Below are 21,683 nucleotides of genomic sequence, written 5' to 3'. Positions count from 1 at the left end.
GCCACACCATGCTGTTTACTGTTGATGTTACTGTATTGTTGGATGAGTTTAGGAAGATACGTACAACACTTATTTTGGTTATATCAACATTGTTAGATTTGTGGGGCTCTCAAAATACTCTAATTGCGACTAATGAACAAAGTAAAACCAGCCAGATGCCAAGGAGCTGTAATATTCAACTTGGTCTCACTTGATGTAAAAAGGTTTGAATTCTCCCAGTAAGAGACCGAAGGTTTGGAGTAGTATCTGTCATCTTTCTCCTGATCTTCTACTCCTGCAGGGAACCCATCTTTTATGCAAGGCTCAATTTTGAATGAAATCTAGGTCATAGGCTCTCTCCAAATCGGTAGGGTGACAATACTATGCAGACAAAATGTGGAAATGAAAGGGAATTGGTCTGACCAGGGACCCTCAGGAACGATATATCAAAGTTCAAATGAAAGTGGGTCACACTCTTATCTCTCGTATAAATGAATGTGCCCAGTGTAGCCCAAGATAAATTTATAAAGACCACATTAGGAAAACCCATGGAGGGTACGTCAGGAGAGATAATGTCGTAGGACGTTGTCGCATGGCTGACCCATTAGATAGAACTGCAGTGGGAGGATAGACAACTGGGTTGACATCAAAAGGGTTAGGGAGGGTTAGGGAGGGTTGTCCAGGGTCTCAAGAATGCTTGCCGTGCCCAACATCATGTTGCACAAGATATCTCCTTTTTATGTTCTGGCTTGACAGTGCAGCTGTTGCCGGACAATTATGTCAGACTCGCCAGGAGAAGGGCTTGGTTTCGCCCAAATGTTGAGAGCCATATTTACACAATTTTTCTGATTTAGACTTAGCAAATACTAGTGCATAGATTACTTTTTCATGATCCAAGGTTTGATGGATAGACTTCACTCAGCAGACATGGCACATATCTTTATATCAAAGTAAAAAAAACAGCTTTATTCGGTGTAAAATATACCACCATAAAAGCATTCTAATAAAAAGACAACCATCACAATTTAAAAAAGAAAAAGAAAATATACAGTCAAATTTGAGACAGCAAAAGTTCATACTCAATAAATACATCAAGGATAGAGTATACGTTTACATGATATATAGTGCAAATAAGCAAAATTACCTATGTCTTTTGAATACAAAAAGTGCTAGTGCATATCCCGGTATAGGGTAAGGTACAGAATAATCAGAATGGCCTGTATCATATAGGTACAGAGAGGGCCTTGTGCCATCATATGTCCCAATAAACAATACATAAGGTGACTACATAATCTATAAGAAATAAATACAATTAGTGCAAGGTATTAGTAAATATCCCGGTATAATGCACGGGACATGATGGACAAAGAAACCTGCATCATGTAGAAACGTAAAGTGCATTGTGCTATTGTAAATCCTAATGGGCAATACATGAAATAACTACATACACTCTTCTGACTTATCATGTAACAGTGGTTCTAGATATGAGTACATCTTTCTTCTTCTTGTTGCCATTAGTATTACATTTAAAAAGTTAAAAGTTTAAAACTTAATTTATTCGTTAAAAATAATAAAAAATAAAAAAAAGCATATCTTTATATCAGATCGTGCTAATGTGAAAATACTGTTGGACCAGAGACAGGGAGCAAAACCTGCATCTCATTGGTGAATTATCCAAGTTATTTTATTTCAGAGACGTGATACAAAAACAGGAATTAGCCCAGAAATAAGTGTTTTTTTAGCTCACTTTAGAAGGTGATGCAACTCATACAGTCAAATGTGGTTCCTTTCACGGCAATGTTTAGGGGAGACGCTATGACTAAGAAAGGAGCGATAAAAGATTACTTGAGGATAATTAACTATAGAGTTAAAGAAGTTGTAGAGACTAGTAAAGCAAAGCAGCTCCCTACACAGTTGCCAGAAATGTGATGTACTTGGGGGCCAGCTAAATGTTTTATGAAGTAATTGACTTGAATTGTCAATTTTAAAAGTAGAGCAAATAATATGTGAAAAATGTAATAAGATAGACACCCTTTTTGCCCAGCAATTGTAACCAACCGCAGGGAACTAGAGAAAGTGAAAAGTAGGAAGCAGTCTGCGCCTTACTACAAGATCTATATACACAAGATCATGAGGATAAGATGGCAACTAGAGGTTTTTTGAAGGGACATAGGATGCCAGTTCTCCCTCAGTCTTGCCTGGAGGAATTAGATCACCTACGGCAGCCTCAGTTTATATTTACTTTTTACAAAGCATTCTTTGTTTTTTACAATTCTTTTTATTTTATTTTCTCCCATGTCTCCTGAGAAACACAATACAACTTACAAAACCATAACAATGGTCGCACATATAGCAATCATAAGATATCCAGTTATTATATCATCAATGAATACATACAGCAATAAACAAAAAATCTCATTAGGTACTACAGTAGTTCTCACTTGGAATCCCTCCATATTCCCAGTAATATCAGTGGGCCCTGTGCTTCGATCGTTACTCCTGTGGCCTTTTCTAGTTTGAGTACCACCCCTTCCCAGATTGCTTGCAGTGCAGGGCAGTCCCATAGTGTACATAGGAAAGTCCCTGTTTGTCCAGTTTTCACACATTTATCGTCCTGGCCGCTACCCATCTTGACCAATAGTACTCTGATATAACACATTCTATGTGATTTCTTGGGCTGGATGATATGCAAAGTTGCCTTAACGGCCACTTCTTTAGGGAATTGAAGCGTGCCCCTCTAGTCGTTATCATCCAATTCGCCTATATCTGTCTGCCATTGGGTTCTTAATTTCCCTGGGTTGTCCTGTGTATTGCTCATTAAAATGGCATATGCAAGGGAAATAACCTTCACAGTCAAACGTCCGTCCAGTAATTTCCTCTCCAGCGGGGAGTGCTCTTTGGCTTCCTCATCAGAAGGAATTGTTGCCTGTGGGGCGCGTCAAAGTTGGAGATGTTTAAAGATTTGCGTCGTTGCCACCTTACAATACATTTGTAGGTACTCTAAGCCCACTCTGCTATTTGTGTCCCACACGTCCCCTAGTGTCAAGAGGCCGATTGGATCCCATTTTTTATGATTTAAATCATTTTATTGAAGTTTTCGGTGGCCAACATTAAACACAACACCCTCCTACAACCACTGGCCGGTGGGGAATAGCAAGGATTATACGTATGTTGTTGAAGATCGAGATAGAGGAATGAGAGAAAAGGAGTTATGGAAGTAAAGCCAAAGAATAGAAAAGGAGACCTATCCATTTCCCAGTACTTGATGAAGTAAGGTTCTAGCCAACGGGTAACCTCTCCTCGGGGGGGGGGGGGGGCGGGAGTGTAGTGTGAAACCGAAGTACCCGTAAGTACCTTGGGCATGTGAGCTCTACGAACTCTGAAGACAAGTAGGCCACAGTGGATCCCCAGGTGTTATCAAATTTGGGCAGTGTGTGGTTAATCCCAGCTGTGATCCTTTCCATATCTACTACCTCCCAAACTCTAAGAAGCCAGTCTAATTTTGTTGGGATGTCCTATGTGCCCCACCTTGATAGAAGCACTTGTTTAGCTGCCCCTAGTAAGTGCCAAAGTAATCGCTCTCCCCCTACAGGACTTAAGAGGATATGTAAGAGGGTTGGGAAGTCCCAACAGGATGTAACTAGGAAATCTAGGGTGCTTCGTATGGTATATATTATCAACATCAGATATGATAGAGTCCCAGAAGGCTTGTATGTTAGGACATTGCCATAGAATGTGGGTCAGTGTGCCGATCTGCCCGCATCTGCGCCAGCAGAGGCCGTCGCTGCGAGATCTCCACCGGGCGATGCGTGCCAGGGTATAGTACCAATAATGCACAATTTTCAATAGCATTTCCTTACCCGAGGTACTGCAGGAGGAGGCCCGGGCCCTGTGAATGTCCGCCCACTCCTTCGGGGAAAATTTCCGCTCCAGTTTTGATTCCCACCTGCGCTGCACCAGGGACTTAGAGGGGTTCTTAGCTTTGTTCAGCAAATTGTAGATATCTGATAAGAGACGTTTATTTGAGTTACGGGCGATGAGCCAGAGCTCAAATTTAGTAAGAGGGCGACCTGCCTGTGTACGTACCTGGAGTTATGTGACCTAGTGGCACAGCGCCAGGTACTGCCAGTACGTGTCCTTGAGTATCCCATAGCCCGTCACTAGTTGGGTGAAGTCCATAACTCCCTGTGTGTCAAAAAGGTCTCCTATGCGTTTGCAGTTGCCTTCCTGCCATTCAAGTACGCATTCCCTGTATGAGCAGGGGGGAAGTCTGAGTTCGCTATAAAGGGGGTCAAAGGGGACACGAGAGTGGAGAGCTTACATCTCTCTTGTACTCTGTCCCATACCTTCGTGGTGGGCCTAAAAACCGGGGAGATGTACAAGCCCTGCAGACAGTGTCGTTTGGGAAGCCAGGGGACCTTCCAGATGTGGATACCAGCTACCCCTCGGTTGATGAAACACCAATGTTTTTCTGATTTCCATTGGTACCATTCTATCATGTAGCGTAGTTGCGCTGCCTCGTAATAACGCCCCAAATGTGGGACCCCGAGTCCCCCATTCTCTTGCCTCAGATACGTTAGATGGCGAGCTATGCGCGCCCTCTTCCCACCCCATATAAAGCCATCAACCAGCTGCGGTAGCTGGGCCAATATTTTAGGTGACCAGATATAGTGGGAGCGTCTGCATTATGTAAAGAAGACGGGGTAAAATTGTCATCTTGATTGCAGCAATCTTGCCCAGCCATGAAAGGGCGTGTTTCTTCCAGTTGTGCAGTTCCTGGTGTACTTTGGTTAATTTCTCAATGTACTTCACCTGGGCAATCTTATCAACCGTTGGGAAAACCCGGTTCCCCAGATACGTGATGCCACTAGAAGCCCATGAGAATGGGAAATGTGCTGGTACTTGTTGCTGGTCTATTTTGGGCAATGTTAGGCTGAGGAGCTGTGTCTTTCGCAGGTTGATTTTAAAACCCGACGCCACGCTAAATGCCACTATCTCTGCTAGCAGGGGAGGGAGAGAGAGTAATGGTCGGGTCAGAAAAAGCACCACGTCATCCGCATAAAGCGAAATCTTGTGCTCTCTATTTCCCATCTGGATCCCGGTGACATTAGGGAGCTTTCTAACTCGTTCAGCAAATGGCACCATATAGAGCGCATATAAGAGATGAGTGTGGGCACTCCTATCGCGTGCTCCGCCCGATCTGAAAGGGACAAGAGGCGACCCCATTCACTCTGATGCGTGCCTGTGGGCTATGGTATATACAATTCACCCACCACATAAATCACTCCCCGATACCGAATCGGCATAGGACCTGGCGGAGGTAGGGCCATTAGACCCGGTCAAATGCCTTCTCGGCGTCCACCGACGGGAGTACCGCCGGGGTGTGAGTGCGCGGCTTCTTATCCAGGAGGTGACATAATCGCCGGGTCCCATCACTGCAGTTACGTTCCGGTATAAAGCCCAATTGATCCGGGTCAATTAGACCCTGCATGTGAGGAGCGAGCCTCGCTGCTAAAACACTCGTAAAAATCTTCAGATCGACATTGAGCAGAGAAATAGGGCGGTACGATGTACATTTTGGGGGTCCTTCCCCGGCTTGGGGATCACTAACATTTCAGCCATTGACATAATGAGGCCAGCCTCCCAGTCACACTAAATGTATTAAACAGCCGTGTCAGGAGGGGGGTAAGATCTGAGGCAAAGATCTTAAAGAAGTCTGCCGGAAAGTCGACCTCGCTTGGAGCTTTCCCGGGGCAGAGACCTTGAATAGCTCGTAGGACTTCCTTGGGCCTGATATCTGCTTCTAAATGGACCGCCTCTGAAGTCGGGAGAGGGGACCCCGGAGCCTCGTGTGTATACTCCTCAGCCGGCACTGGGTCAAGGCATTCCGCCGAGTAAAGGGCAGTATAGAAAGCTTCGAACTCTGCCGCAATGTCCGTGTCCGACCTCAGGATCTCTTCTTGGTCGTTCCTGATCTCTGCTATCCGTCGTGCAGCCGTCTCTGGCTGGAGTGCGTGTGCATGGAGCTTCACGTCTTTGTTCCCCCTCATAATAAGGTGTGTAACAGGGCATATTCGACGTGGGCAAAGTCAAGGACCCTCAATTGTTTCCTCGCCTTAGAAAGTAACCGCCGTGTTTGAACCGCCCCAGTATGGAGGTGGACTCCCTCAAGCTCCTTAATTTGGTCCTCCAAGTCCTCCCGCTTAGCTCTGCGTTCCTTGTTAAGGCCCGCCGCAATAGCTAGACAGCGCCTCTCAGGACCAGGACCGCCTTCAGGGCATCCCAAAACGTGTCTATATCGACCGTGCCCATGTCGTTCACCTCTAGGTATGTTTTGATAGCGCCCCGTATTTTGGCAATATTGGCGTCATATGTGAGCAACTTATGGTTCAATCTCCACGACCCATGCCAGGGAGCACCCCTAGGGAGGCGTAACGTTAAAACAAGCGGTGAGTGATCTGAGAGCCCTGCCGTCCCGATAGACACATCTGCTGTAGCCGTGACCCTAGGCGAGGTCCAAAACAGATCTATATGGCCGTACGTTTGGTGCGCTGCAGAAAACAAGGTGTATTCCTGGGCTGTTGGATAACGGTGTCGCCAGGCATCCCTACGACCAACCTCTCCCAATCTCTGTAGCAGCGAGTCTGAAATCGATCCAAAGTGCCCCACCCGAACACCTGATCTATCCAGTTGGGTGTCCGGAACCAAATTGAAATCCTCCCCTATCACCAAGTCCTCGTCTGGGCACTCCAGGATTGTATGCAACGTGTCCCGGAGAAAGGTTTACTGTTACTCATTGGGACTATAAGCGGAGGCCATTGTGTATGTGCATGCCCCCATCGATAACCTCAGTGCCAATAGCCTTCCCGCTACATCTGCGTGTACCCCAATCACCGTGCCTTGGAAGTGCGTTGAAAGGAAGATAGCCACCCCGGCGCTCTTCCCCACTCCCGATGAAAAATACTGTCTGTCGAACCATTGTGACCGGATTTGTTTCCAATCAGCGCCCAGGAAATGGGTCTCTTGTAAGAGGCAGATATCACATATGGCATCTCTCAACAAAGCAAGAAGCACTCGTCTCTTAACAGGTGAGTTAAGGCCCGAACATTGAAACTCGTAATGACCACTTAAAGGCCTGTCATGGGTACATGTCGTGAGTGTAAACCTTGGCAGCTGCTGGATGTTGAGAAGCAAGCCTGACTGCGCATAGTCCCCCGGTCACCTCCGCCCACCCGATCCCATCGAAAGACCCCTCACCTGTCACTTCCCCCTTCCCAATGAGTCCCTGTAGTTCCCCCCAAGAAGAGTGCAGCCAGGGGACACAATCGATGTGGTATTGTCTCCCATGTCTCCCCCACCCCGCAGCTGTGACGCACACCTTCCCTCACCTCTGCTTGGTAACTGTGGGTTCCCAAATCGAAGAGTTACCCTACGTGACTGTTTGAGGACTTGAGAACTCATGTGAATAGGAAAGAGAAGAAAAGAGAGCAAAACAGGACAGGATAAGAGAAGACCAATAAACCTCCATTTAACCATCAAACGTCAATTTTTCGCACTATCGTGCAAGGGTCCATGTGTCCGGCGGCCGGTCATCACCACTCCGGAAGCGGGGCTCCCCCCACCAAGGCCAAAAACACTGGCTCCTGGGCTTGGACCGTCTTCTCCACCTCTGGGCCTCGGGTCTGCAACTGCGGAGATCATTCACTGGCTGGGTCACCAGTACCCTCCTCGTTCTGCATCTGACGCAGAAGGGCCTCCCTTTCTCTCTGGCGCTCTTCCTCTGACGGCTTAGTACTGTTTCCTCTCCTGAGGCCTCTTCTCCTGTTCTGTTTAGGTGGCTTCCCAGAGGATGGGCCTCCCTTCGACAACTCCGAATCTCCTGCCACTGCCAGGGCACTCCCAAGGATTTTCTTCGCCTCCTTTTGATTCCACAACACCCGCAGCTCCTTATTCCAGATAATACAGTCTAAACGGATGTCCCCATCTGTACCCACTCCCTGTTCTCAGAGGAAGACTGTGACCGGTCTCAGATCTTTGCGTCTCTGAAGGGTGAGTGGCAAGAGGTCCTGGAAAACACCCACCTGTAGCCCCTCGAACTCCACCGTCGCCCGGTCCCGTGTGGCAGCCATGATGATCTCCTTCTGACGGTGGGAGTGTAAGCAGGTAAGAATGCCCTGATGCTGACCGGGGCCAGAGGCAGGCCTCCTGGCACGGTGGGTGCGGTCCAGTGTGATTTCCTTATCCCGTAGGTCTGGCGCTATATGTCGAAAGAAGCGGAGTACCCAGTCCTCCAATTTGCCTCCGTCCGCTTGGAGCGGCATACCTTTGATGCGGATATTGGAGCGCCTTGAGCGATTTTTCCAAATCTTCTAGTTTGAGCTAGAGCTTTTTATTCCGTTCGCGCAAATCTACAAGTTCCCAGGCTTGATCAGTGATTTCTTACTCCCTGTGATCCCCGTTGCGTTCCAGGGAGTCCACCCGGTCTCCCACTTCTTGGAGCTCCGTTCACAGTTGTTTGATATCGGAGGCCACATCTTGCTGCAGGGTCATCCCTGAGTGAGCTAAATAGCTTCTCTATAAAGCCCATCGTGATCGGGTCCTCTGCTCGCCCAGCTTCCAGGTCCATCTCCTTCTCGACCGGCTGGGTCAACTGTTGCTCAGGTCCTAACCCCCCTGTTCTGTTCACACCCGGCTTCTCACGCAGATCTTTAATCGATGCGTCCATCTTGGACCGCGGTGTTGTCATTGCAGTGGTTTGGTGTTGTGCAGGCTCGTGGACCCTCCAACCGGCTTATCTTCAAATAGGGACCAGTTACCCACCACTCTCCCACTGAGCAGTGGTCTTGAATCGCTGAGCACAGTGGCCCGTCACCAAAATGTGTGTGTAGGGCCCGCCCCCGGTCACCAGCCTTCGGAGCTCTTTGACCCCCGTCGATCCTCACACCAACAAGAGTCGCCGTTACCCCCCGGGCTATTACGTCTGGTACAGTAGGTCCACCAGTTGAGTGCAGATTCCACTGCGGCTGCACTCCAGGATCCCTCACACTGCCTTGGGAAGATGCACCTCAGGAGTGGGAGTGCGGGGCTGTCACCTGGTTACTTGCTCCCACTGTCCCGCCTGGCCGGGCTGTCTGCTGGAGGGAGTCCAGGCCAGACCGGGCCGCCCGGTATGAGCGAGTGTCAGGCCGGGATTCCAGGCCTAGTCCGCTTTCGGGGCAAGCATAGTTATGTACACCCCACACTCTAAGGCACCTGCAGAGTTTTGGGCCAGGGATCCACCCCAATATCTCCCTCTAGTCCCCAGGGGGTCTGAGTTTACTTTGGGAGCCGACTCTAGTCAGAGTCTCACAAAGCCTCTACCTTGCGCTACTCACCGCGGCTCCTCCGATTCCCTTGCGCAACGCCGTGCCTTTTCTCATGCTGACACGCCGGTGGTGGCCCCTTCGGCGCCAAATGCTCTACGCGGTGCTGACTAGGTGCCCACCTTCTGTGGGCAGCACCTCGTGGCCGCCTCAACCCTACCCCAGACACTGCTGCCGTTCCTGGCTCCAGCCTCTATGGCGCCGCTGATGGTGATAGTAGTTGCCGAAAACAAGGCCTCCCAATCATACGTTCTAGGTGTGGGGAAGTATCGCTGCCTGCCCCTTCTCATCCGGATTCCCAGGGGGTCACGCTGCAGTTTCTCAGCTCTGGTTGTGGGCCACTCCCAAAGCCGCCGGGCTCCGAGAAGGCCTCCCCTCCGTGCAGGGCCGCGCTCCCGCTGAGACAGATGCTTCTCCGATCTGCCGCCTCACCTCCAGGTATCTCTGAGACTCCACTGGCACCTATATCAGTGAGTGCCGCAGTCACTGCGCCCCTCCTCCACCAACGGGCTCCTCGTGGCGGCATCCGTGCTATCCCCGTCTCCGCTGCCGCTGGCAGCACCCGGGTCGCTACAGCCGGGTACAGCGGGAACCAGAAGTTGCCCTCCGGTCTGCACCGTCCTCCGTCGTTCAGGGCACCCTGAGACCTCTTTGTATTTGCCTCTCGGGTCTCAAAGCTGCAAATTGACGCCTTATGTCGGCCTCGGCGAGCAGAGCCCCAAAGAAACAGTGCTACTCCGCCGCCATCTTGGCCACTCCCCCGGATCCCATTTTTTAAAGCAGGATAACACAGTCACCAGGCCTGATCTCATTCCCAACCATAATGTTTTTTTTGGAGTTAATCTCTTTTCCCATCCCAGTTCTCTTGTTAACTTACACCATGTGTATATCACTGTTATCGTGGCTGGTAGGGCATTTGCTCTCATCTCCCTCCATATAGGTATCCTTTCTGTCCAAGGTTAGTCAGGTTCATCTGAAAAGCTGGGTCATTTAGTGGAGCGTACACATTTACTATGGTAACCTGAGCTGCCTCATAGTATCTATGGACATTTATTAATACTCTGCCGCCATCATAGACAGATCTCTGATGGGGAGCCATTGCTATTCGGGATGGGCCGTCCCTCCATGGCAAGGTTCGGAGCAATCTTTTTACCGTCATGAAGAACACTTCCAAAATTGTGTATGTGCTATTTTGCAGTGCATCTGTAAAGCAGGTGTTAGACCTGCTATCCTTGGTGTGGTTTTCCCCCTAACCATTCAGACCTCCAGTTTTTGCTGACTTTGTGTATCACTCATAGACCGCTTCTCACAATGGGGAGCTTAGGTGTGACTGGATGGGCTATCACTGGCAGGATGGAACCCAGCCCCACTTACACTTGAATAGACTGTGTCTTGTCCCCACCCTGTGGTTAGTCTGAAGTCAGGACCAGAAAGGAAGGGCACATGTGCACTTCAAAGGCATGCCTCTAGAAGCTTCTTTCCTCTTCAAAGGCACAACTCTATATAAATACTGGACCTCAGACACTACCACCACTTCAGTACACTTCTGGACCTGTGGACGCTGGTCACCGGTCCTGGGAGGACCTGGCCTGGCAGTTCAGGCTGGACTGTTACAATGGGGAACAGGGTCAAGATTGATCTGCATATGGCTGGGTTAACTAAACAAACAAAGAATTTTGTCTTAATTTGCGGCATCTGCCAGCAGATGAAGGGTTCCACCGTGGCGCGTCCAGTGCAGACACCACTACTAATATCATACAGACCACTCGCTTGTGTCTATTTGGACCACTGCGGCCCCCTACATTCGGATGGGGCTTACAAGTATATCTTGGTGGCAGTGGATTCATGCTCTAGATTCCTATGGTATGGCCTCAGCACTCAAACTGTTATAAAAGATTTGCGAGTCCTTATAGGTACATTTGCAGTTGGCACATTACATTCTGACCGTGGCCCCGCGTTTAGCTCTACGGCTTACAAGGAAGTCATGGAAGGTTTGGGTCTAGCATTGCGGTACTCCTCTCCGTACAATCCTGAGGGAAATTCGTTTGTGGAGAGGAAAAATGGGGACTTTAAGCAATCTTTAACCGCAAGAGTATTAGGTTTGGGTGGTAGTTGGGTCAATCACTTATACGGTGTCCAACGAGCCCTTAATAACATGCCAAGAAGTTCTCTTGGGGGTGCACTCCTTACGAAGTCCTGCTTGGTGCGAGAATGTGGGTACCTGATCTCGATTATGAAAGCAGTGTCCGATGAAAAACCATTTGATATCAATAAACGTGTGGCAGTTTTACAGGTTCTGAATGAATCCCTGGGCACTACCAAGCAACGTGCAAGTAAAACGCACCACCACTGGGGAAGTTAAATCATTCATGGCAAGACCTGTCTGTATCCCAAAAGTCGGGGATCTGGTCAGAGAAAACATCAAGGAGAAGAAAAAATTTGGGCCATCTTACGGAAAGCCTGTACCTGTCCTGGCTGTCGAATGAACAAGAACAGTACTTCTTCCGCATCTTGCCGGCAAAAAAGAAAAGAGATTTGTCTCCATTGATCTGATAAAACCTCACTAAGTGGCTGATACTGAATAGTAGGCCTCGTGGGCTCCTGGGTAGCTGATGCTCTCCTCACGCTACCATACTGGAAGTTCAGACAGAAAGACTCCTAACATTTGAAGAGTCACCAATACAAAGTGATGGAATTTCCAACAATGAAATGGAACTCGTTCCTCAGGAAACAGAACTTCAAACTACAAATGAAAGATAAATATCAATTCGGCCTAACACCAACATCTACATCAGTATGCCTCGACAAGAGACACCTGCCAGTTCAACAAAACCTGCTGAGCTATCAAAGATGGATCGAACTGCATCTGGCTACTTCATTTATTTTGATAGCTTCTCTCTAGATCCTAGTGAACCCGAGACAGCGCCAGCTCCAGTTTCCCATAAGCAACAAATTAGTGATTTCTGCGCTTTTCTGAAAAAGACTTACTTAGTATCACCTTGGCTCCTGCTCTGGATTATAGCCAGAATATTGTTTTTTTCTGTTCTGCATTGGCCTAGTGACAGTTTTTTGCTTACTCATGAATGGAAAATATCTCCCAGAATGCTCTACAGTATCAAATGTAAACTTGGTCCTGAAACCTCATACATATTCTCATTGTGAACAAAGAGACCTGTTCTCTGTGAACATTACAGCTGTTTCAATTCCTGATGGTATAGTTTGGGACAAGGTTGATTATGATTAGGACTCCTGGTTTTCCATTTAAATGGATTTTTACATATAAATACAGATGGAAAACAAGTTTTCCTTTATCTGTATGTATTATGTATATATAAAAACAGGAACATACTAGTACAGTTTGTCATTGACCATCTGGTGTCTCCCCCTCCTTAGAGGGTTAAGAGGTGTCAGCCCAGGCTGAGACAGCTTCCCGGGCACACACTCAGCCGCACCTGAGTACTTTACAGGTCTTTGAAAGACCGTTTCCTTGTTAATGAGGCTTTGATGTTCTTTCACCCTTAGCCTCTGCAGATTGCACCAGCACCCGTCTTTTCCTCGCAGACTGGGTTTTACAATATCCAAGGCCTGCAGAGAAGGCTCGGCATTAGTGGCTGTTCGGGGACGGGCGGGGAGCAGAGAAGGAAAAGGTCTCCTTGCTTCCTGCCCAGACAAGACAAGGAAGGTGTCCGCTTCTGCTCTGCCGCTGGCAGCTGCCCCCACCCCCCTCTCTTTCTTACTCTTATTCCCTCTCTGTCTGTCTAACTCCTCCTCACTTACCGAAAACCGTGACTCAAGAAATGGTTCTCACCCTCATTTTCATCCTGACGTTCATTTGTTCCCCTGTGAAATGGATGCAAAAAAGAAAAACACTTTTGATGGAAATGCCGTTTTGACATTTTTCTATTCCAAAGTGCAGCCACGGAAATAAAAGGTTCAAAATATGAAAAATCAATAACTAAATAAAGCAAGACAGAGTGTTCTTAAAGTGGCCGGATCGGTTTTATTCAAACCCCAAAAACATTCGTGTCACTTTACCGAGTTTGCCAGTGAAGCGCTGTTTTCCCCCGGTGGGGAAGTGCGCCAAACCTGGAGGTACAGCAATACCTAGTTGATGGGTGGATTGGAAAACAAAATGTGTACGGCGGCTTTGTGTTCACGAATTTGGTCGTTTTAAACAATACGGTTTACTTTTTTTAAGCATATAAGCAGTGGACATTGAAATGGGTCCTTTCTGGGCCCTGTAGTTTTCTGGCATAAGCACTCAGTGATTTCTGAATAGTGAGTGTAAAAGCGTTAAGTTCACCATGTTGTTCCTGCTTATATTTCATTATTTAATCTTTCATTCCCTATGAATGTTTGCTTTTTCCAGGGTGTTGACCAATAAAAAAAACGAGCGCATGTGTGCATTGTCAATTTAAATAAATGTGGAAAAATACTAGCTGTAGCGACGTCTTTTGCTTGTGGCAAAAATAAATATGGATAAATACAGAAAAAATGACCAGAAAATAAATATGGATAAATGCAGACGGAAATGGCAAAAAAATAAATACCATAAAACCGGGAGCCCTAATTATGATGTATTTGGCGCCACTGACCTTTTGAATATATATCACATTTATTTAAAATTTCTCTAAATGATATCATACCTCCAGTACATTTTCTGACGATTGGGATTTTCAAACTGTAGATATGTAGTCTGATTTAGAACAATCTGCTGCATTTTCAAGCATTGAAATGTTAGACGACACATCAGTCTATAACACTATATGCTGTTACCATCATTATGGTCATCACTTTTTACACAAATCCAGTATCCCACAAAATGTTTTCACATACCACCAATGGGAACATTGCCCAACACCACCAAAAGGTAGTTCAAAAACGTTTGCACAGAAATGTTCTTATTTTTCAGGGTTTAACACTTCTGACCTAACTCATATTACTATAGGTTGCACCTACAACTGCACAGAAAAATATGCTAACTAACACCAAACAGATTTATTCTGCATCCTTTATTGCCCAACTGTCTGAACAAGGTTTCGACTTATGGAAGGACACTATCGACATAAAATCAGTCTGTGGTTCAAAGGAATGGTAGGTCCAGGGAACAGAATCACTATTTTGAGCGTGCCTCATTTCACATCAAATAATCTTTCTGAATGAAACTGTGCAACAGACTTCCTGCCTTGGACTAGCCAAGAGCAAGGATTTGAACACCCCTTGGATTCCCACACCTTCACACATCAATTTTACATCACATGGAGTGGAAACAATAGATGACATCATGCAGTACAATACTTCAGACCCCAATTGGAAGGGATGATTAGTTTGGCCCTCAGACACAAACAGATGTCAATCAAGATTCAAGCGTACAACCGAAGGGTTTAGTATCCATAAGCCGAACCAACGATATGTACAAAGAGAACATCCAGGGGTGGTGACATCATACAGTGTTGGGAAGTTGTGTCTCGATTGGCTAAAAACCTCAACACTGTCTCAGGTGAAACAGCACTTATCCTTACTCTCAGATGAGGTGGATCTAAGGGATTTTTTATTAGGTCCCCAAAACCCACGTCAGAAACGTTTCTTATACGCGGTCTATAATGAAATCTGGAAAATCTCTCAACAAGAAGTTGCGGAGAGACTTTTTGGAAATAGATAGAATTAACCTAGAAAAGGCGTTGGCTGTAGTTGACAATGGTATGACTACATAACATCCAGGATTTATTCACTGGGCAACATTGTATCTTCTGCTATTGATATACTAGAGCAGGACTTGTCCATACTACAACACGGGCAATCTCAACTATGTTCTATCATGTTATTAAGCTGGACGCCGCAATCATTGCGTGCTGGTTATGTGCCTTGGCGATTTATCAACAGTACGTCCCTATTTTCAGCATACAATCTAACTGAGAAGCAGATTATGATGGCACAAAGGGGAGCAAAATATACAATGCTGTGTATTGAATAACTGGACCAATTACCTTTTACTGTGGCAGAGTCACCATCCATTCCATATAACATTACCGGTCACAACTTTCCAGTTTGAGTATTGCCTAGAACAACAACAGGCGGGCAGATACGAAGCGATGGGTAGGGAATTCATCAAGGAATCTTGGGAATTGCCATACAGATTTCAATGCAGGAATGGGGACATGGAAGTGTTTCTGAGCGGTATAAACTGCGAGAACTCTTTAAGAGGATCTCTCATATGCCAGGATATCATGCTTCACGGGGCCTGTAATAGATCAGTTGCTAACTTATCCTGTCACTTAAAAGGGTCCCCGGCTGCTGTGATTAATCCGGTGTTCAAGTTGATTTCAAATGGGAGTTGCTTGATGCTGAATGATCAAGGTTGTTGTGGGATGCTCCCGGGCATCGCATATCTTGTCACTGTAAGCTCCAGGGTTACTGACTATATGCAAGTATTGTTTCCACCGACCCATACAGTCAGGGAGGCTCCGTTATGGCCTTGTTTGAATGATTCTTTTATACAGTTTGATACTGTGAGCCGAATGAAAGCCATGCTTTTACAGAAAACCGTGCCCTTAACCTCCGCCCGAGAAACTTATGATCTTCATGTTGCAAGGTCCTAGGCTGTGATACATATTTTAACACAACAAGGGAACCCAAGAAAGGTCGACCAGGGACCCTGGGAAATTAATTATTTTAAACAACAATGGTCCCTAGAGATTTTTAAGATATATGGGAAAAATAAATAAAGACTCTATCAGTACTATATTGAAGGGACTTGTCCAGCTGGACAGAGGTCAATTATTTACTTGTACATCAATAAGCAAACATTGATACATAAATGCACAAAGTGAGACACAAGCCTGTGTCCTGTATGAACAACGGAATTTGTGCAAAACAGAAAGAACAACGTAGGCTCAGGCAGAGAACATGGTTTGTTGTAAGGAGCAAAATAAAAAATGAAAAAACAAACAAATCACAAGAACACCGTTATGCTTTACAATAAGTTCTTTTTAGCATATAAGGTGTTTTTAGAGTGTCAACGGCGTTTCGATCCATTGGGGAAATAAAAGGATCATCATCAGGACAACAAGTATTATGCCTGTTGGATGGAGCCTGAATAACCAAGATGGAGGTAGGAGGGTTGGAGCGGAGTCACGGATACGTGCTCAACGGCACTCGAGCCGTAATGTTAGGAGTTGTTTCCTAAGGAGTGGGTTTCTGGTGTGCGTCAATACGGTGGGCAGTTGTACGACGATGCGGTAACCGCCGGGAACCGTGTAGTTGAAGGACATTAATGAGCAATTTAACCGGAGCCGTTGCAGCGTGCTCTGCGGCACTCGGGAACTAACCCGTAGTGTTGGTAGTAACTTCCTTGGAAGAGGGTTCCAAATGTCCGTCAATGCGGTGAGCAGTTTGCCGTCAATGCGGGAGCTCTAGGCTGTGATACAGGCACTAGTACAAACAAACTGCCCTTTCCATTTCACAGAAATGGTACAACGTATCTTTAACATGTCTAATACGACGGGTTTAGTACACCTATTTAAGACCACAGGTTCTGGACAGTTAAGCACCTTTCAGACAATCCTCGGATTATTCCCAACTTCATAAACTCCGTATTCGGAAGCATTTTTGGAGGACTTCCGCTGATCCTGTTCCTAATAACAGGTATCCTGGTTGTCATTTTTCTGCTATGCAATGGATGTCCCAGTCACCAAGGAGATGGAAAAAACGCTCTTGGACCGTGGCTACCGTGATCGCATGGTATTCCATCAGGGCACACCTCGCCTTTGCGAACTAAGTGGTTCTTGGTTCCTATCATTTAGACCAGTCTAGATCTACAGTATTCTGCCTGTCCTCAGATGCCTGTTCTGCGTACAAGAATGCGTGTTGGACCTCTGTCTAACACTTCCATCAGTTGCGCGACCGGACGTTGATGCTTTACTGGACCTGATAATGGTCCATGTTCTGCAGTGTCCTCAGCGTATTCCAATGTTGATGTCTGCATTCTTGGAGCCACCACACGATTCTTCAGCTCCTATCGGAACGGATACCGGCTCCTCAACAAATACCCAGACCTTGGTTGTTACACAGGTATCCCTAGCAGCAGCTGTGCAGAATATGGAGGAACATCTGTGCTCGATTGACCTGATCTGCGAGATGTTGCACGTACCGTTGTCTGCGATTGCAGGCAACAGTGATGTTGTGTCTCCCAGCCAGGACACATAAACATTTGGTTCATCGTGTGCTGGGAAATATTTGGCTTTTTCAAAAACATCCAAATTTGTAATTTTCAACAAACAGAAACTTTTGCTAAAACTGCATGGCTTTCAGTCACTCATAGTTGTTCGAACTATATATACAAATTTATTTTAGTAGAACTTCTACTGTTTAAAATATGATTTTAGCATTTTTCCTCTTTTTATTTTTTTAATATATTTTAAACACACTAGATGTTTTGAACTAATAAGTTGCTTGCGTACATATGCCTAGAAGTACATTAAAAAATGTAAGACGTCATCCAGTCGGATGAGGAGTGGGTGTTAAGTTTCATATAGATACCCCAATATAGGCTCAGGTAGTCACCTAGCTGTTCACCTATATTCTCCCCTATCATTACACTACATAACGGTTCTTGGGACTGACCTTTTACCTAGTTGCGGTACTGCTAACAGGACGTGGGGTTTTCCCTGAAAACTAGCCTCATCCATTATACATGAGGATTCTTGGAAACTCAGCAGGACTACCATCTCCTGCATAATAACTATGTTTAAGGGTCATTCCTTCCATCATCCTAAGCCCGACATGACACAGCAAGGTAGAACCCTGAGGGTACCACTTTGGATATTTTCAAACCATATCTTGCTGAGGTAGGCGGAGGAGAAAAGGACTTCCATGCCGACACACTGACGCAAGATGCTGAGGTTTCTGCACGTAAACACTCCAGATCGCAGTGGTCTGATATCCCTTGCGGGGTGTCCATCTCGAGACTAAGATGGGGTCCCACAGGCACTTACTTCAGGTAACGGGGTTGACTTTATCCCAGAGGGATTCTTGGCTTTACACCCACATACATGCTAGGTACACCTAGGTACATCTAGTTAGGGTTGCATCCTAGCAGTTTGCATTTACTACTGTCATGTATTTTATATACTTGCCTGAATTCATTGTTTTAGCACGATGGTAAAAATCTACCATCCTTTTACTCTGTTATCATTTATATCTGTTTCTGTCTAATGGTTGTCTCAGCACACCCATTTTCCACTTGAATGATGCTGGTTCAATAAATGCTTATTGAAAAACATCCCTATCGTTTATTCTGTGCATCTCTCTTAGATAAAGTGAGCACGGGTGACTGAGCTTAAAGTATTTCACTGTTTTCTCAATCCTGAGGGATCAGGGTTGTCATGTTCGATAGTTGCCAAGAACTTTTCTCTCCTTGGTATGAGGGGTTTCTAGTGGCACTGTGAGCTAGCTGGTACACAGGCTATCATACTCGGTAGGGGTGTCTCGAATCATTCCGGACACCAGTCCTGCAGTCTATGTTGTCTAAAGGCACAGATCCTATATAGGTTTATAGGAACTACACGACACTTATCACGTAAACTGTTCAGCTCTCATCACACAATACAACACACGCTACATATGGCAAGTTTCCTCTTCCCAGGCATGGGTTTGTACAGGGGTGCTTCAGAATGTGCGTTAGACTATGCTTTATGACTTTGACTCGAGTGCTCTGAAAACAAATAAGTCCTTTTTGTTTGTCTCTTCAGGGGCATGTATTGGAGTGACAGGCAATATCTGTGCCACTGAAGATTCTGTCCTTCGCAAAGGACTGTTTATTCATCAGCACTACTTTGAAAGTAATAGTTTCCACTAGAGCTGCTGTACATATTCTGCATCTCAGCTTGTCGTACAAGGAGTGGTCGGCTTATCCCCACCAGTCTTTTTAACTAAAGTGGTTGAGGCTTCCTCATCCAATCGGCTCTCTGTGATTAATGATAACCCCTTTATGATTGTCACGAGGACTATCTTTGATAAATGATTTATTAGAGCCCTAATTGGGCTTTATATTGCTTGCCATCACTTTCTTTTTTTACATTTTTTTTTCTTTCATTGTTCATAAATCGATCATTGTTTTGGCCGTTAGATTACAGGCATGAGTATAAGCCCCCGTTTTGAATTACTACCCGTGATGAGACCCGGGCGGACCCGGCTCACTTAAAGCTGTGACAATACTGATAAGAGCTGCTTTTCAACTGATGCATACTCTGTGTCCTCTGGTCTACGTAGTCTGCTTCATCTGAGCACTGCAATGCTATACCTCAGCAATTCTATGATGCCATAGTTGTTTTGAAGTTATTTGTTCACCAAAAGGACGAGATTTCAGATTCTGATCTATAAGCTATCAGGCCTATGTCAAAGTGTTACTTGGTGTCGCACCTAAGGCGTATCACACACATGTTTGACGCTGGACCACTTTCCTCCATTTTGTTATGCTGTTGCCGGCATACTCTATCTTTTACTTTTCATTTTCTGTCTTAAAATGGAGGCCTGCCATTTTAGAATAGTATATTAAAAGTGCAAAAAATGCCACCGGTGTGTGCAACCCATGTAAACACATGCATTTCGGTGCGTACATACGTATTAACGCTCATCTTTGAATGGCTTTTCTGTGAAAACCTATTCCAAGATGTCAGGTCATGTGTGCGCATGCCTTATCATGGACTGGTGCCAAAAGAACAGATGATGGACAGAATGCTGAACCAATCAAACATTCACCCCCATTCGTAGGTCTGGGTTAAATCCTTTGTTGTTTTTGCACGCCATTCCATTCTGATTTAGACTCAGCCATATGCAAATCATTCTTGACCCTGCTTCCTATGGGAACCGTCTAGCCTGAAATGCCAGGCCAGGTCCTCCCTGGACCAGAAACAAGCATCCATGAACCTATTTCTGGATTTCACCCCTCTTCAGCTAGTCTAGCTTGAATCTGGTGGCGTAGTGAGCAAGGGACGCATGTCTGGGCATACCTTTCCTATTTAGGGCAACAAATTGAAAAATAACAGATAAAGAATGGAATACTGAACCAATCAACCATTCACCCATAGCCACAGATCTGGGTTAAAACCGTCATTTTTTTTTGCATGCCACACTTTTCCAGTTTAGACCCAGCCATATGCAAATCAGCCTTGACCCTGATCATCTTTCAATGGCTTTTCTGTAATTGAAACCCTTTTCCAGGATGTCAGGTAATGCATGCGCATGCTTTATGACGGACTGGTGGCTGTTTTGACATGTTAATATCGATGAAAAAAGCATTGGCAACGCCAATAAGGCAGCTTTTTCAAGCCGAGACCTACTGGCTTTGGTTCTTTAAATCTTCATTAAAGCATGTTCTTATTGATCCGTCGTTTTCCACAGATTTATTGTAAAGATATACAAGACTTTAAATTGTGCTCAACTGTGGTCAGCCTTCCCGAAGCGCGTCAGTTTTAGAAGGTGCAGCAAGCATATAATTAATGTAAAATATTTGAGTGACTTCCCCGTTGTTTTCAATATCACCTTTGTTCTGTTTGACGCCACTCGAAAGGTTCAAAATTCTCAATCTAGCAGTAGAGATCACAAATGCATTGTTTTTTCTATTTGCAATTGAACCTCATGTGTTTTGCAGGCGAACATTCTGTCTCGAGAGCTGAACCCTTACTGGAGAGATGGTGGTACAGGGCTGCCGCCAGAGGAGGGTGATGCAGCGCCGGTTAAAAGAGGTAAAGACACCGTTTCATCACTTTATCCATGCCAGCAGCTTCATAATGCACGTTGCCACCTCTCACGATCCCGTTTTAACTCGCTAGTTTGCTGTCTTGCAATAACGATTTACACCGTTTTGTAGGAAAAATAACTTTTCCATTAAAGCAACAAGACCTCGTGTAGGCAATTAGCATGAAAAAAATATCCCTAAATGCCTAGAATTAAAAAGCTTTATTCCTCCCTGCAATGTTTGACTCCTCCCAGTTTTACGCTGATGACTGACAGGTGCAGTGTGCTTAATTGGGGTGCAATTGTTTACACTGATGCGACTGCTAATTCCACTCTACCTATAATTTATAACTCCGAATGTTTTGACCTTCCTTTCTTTCTCATTGACTTCGGAATCCTCTGTTTTGAAACTAATTAAAGTAAAGCAAGATTCTGCCAGGAAAAGATAAATTATCGTGAACTCATTTGGTTCCTTTCATTCCATTACCCAAATTACAGCTTTAAAATATTCAGCTACTAAAAGATGTGATTCACATGTAGATGAAGTACTGGGAGGTAGCGGGCTGAAAGAAATTGTATTTGAGTCAGTGAAGCAAATGAGAAAAT

General features: G+C 45.7%; 1 protein-coding gene across 1 annotated transcript in view; it reads left to right on the top strand.

The window, feature by feature from the left end:
* The window catches only part of CWF19L2 (CWF19 like cell cycle control factor 2), a 926,849-nt gene that overhangs the window by 246,959 nt on the left and 658,207 nt on the right, over window positions 1-21,683 (top strand). Inside the window, exon 6 of the mRNA XM_085621485.1 lies at window positions 20,992-21,085. Coding sequence (XP_085477611.1) covers window positions 20,992-21,085 — 94 coding nt within the window. The remainder of the gene's footprint in view (window positions 1-20,991; window positions 21,086-21,683) is intronic.

The sequence above is a fragment of the Triturus cristatus genome, chromosome 8 (assembly GCF_964204655.1).
Source record: "Triturus cristatus chromosome 8, aTriCri1.1, whole genome shotgun sequence".
NCBI lineage: Eukaryota > Metazoa > Chordata > Amphibia > Caudata > Salamandridae > Triturus > Triturus cristatus.
Note: the sequence above shows the minus strand (reverse complement) of the source record. Positions and strands in the feature narration are given on the sequence as shown.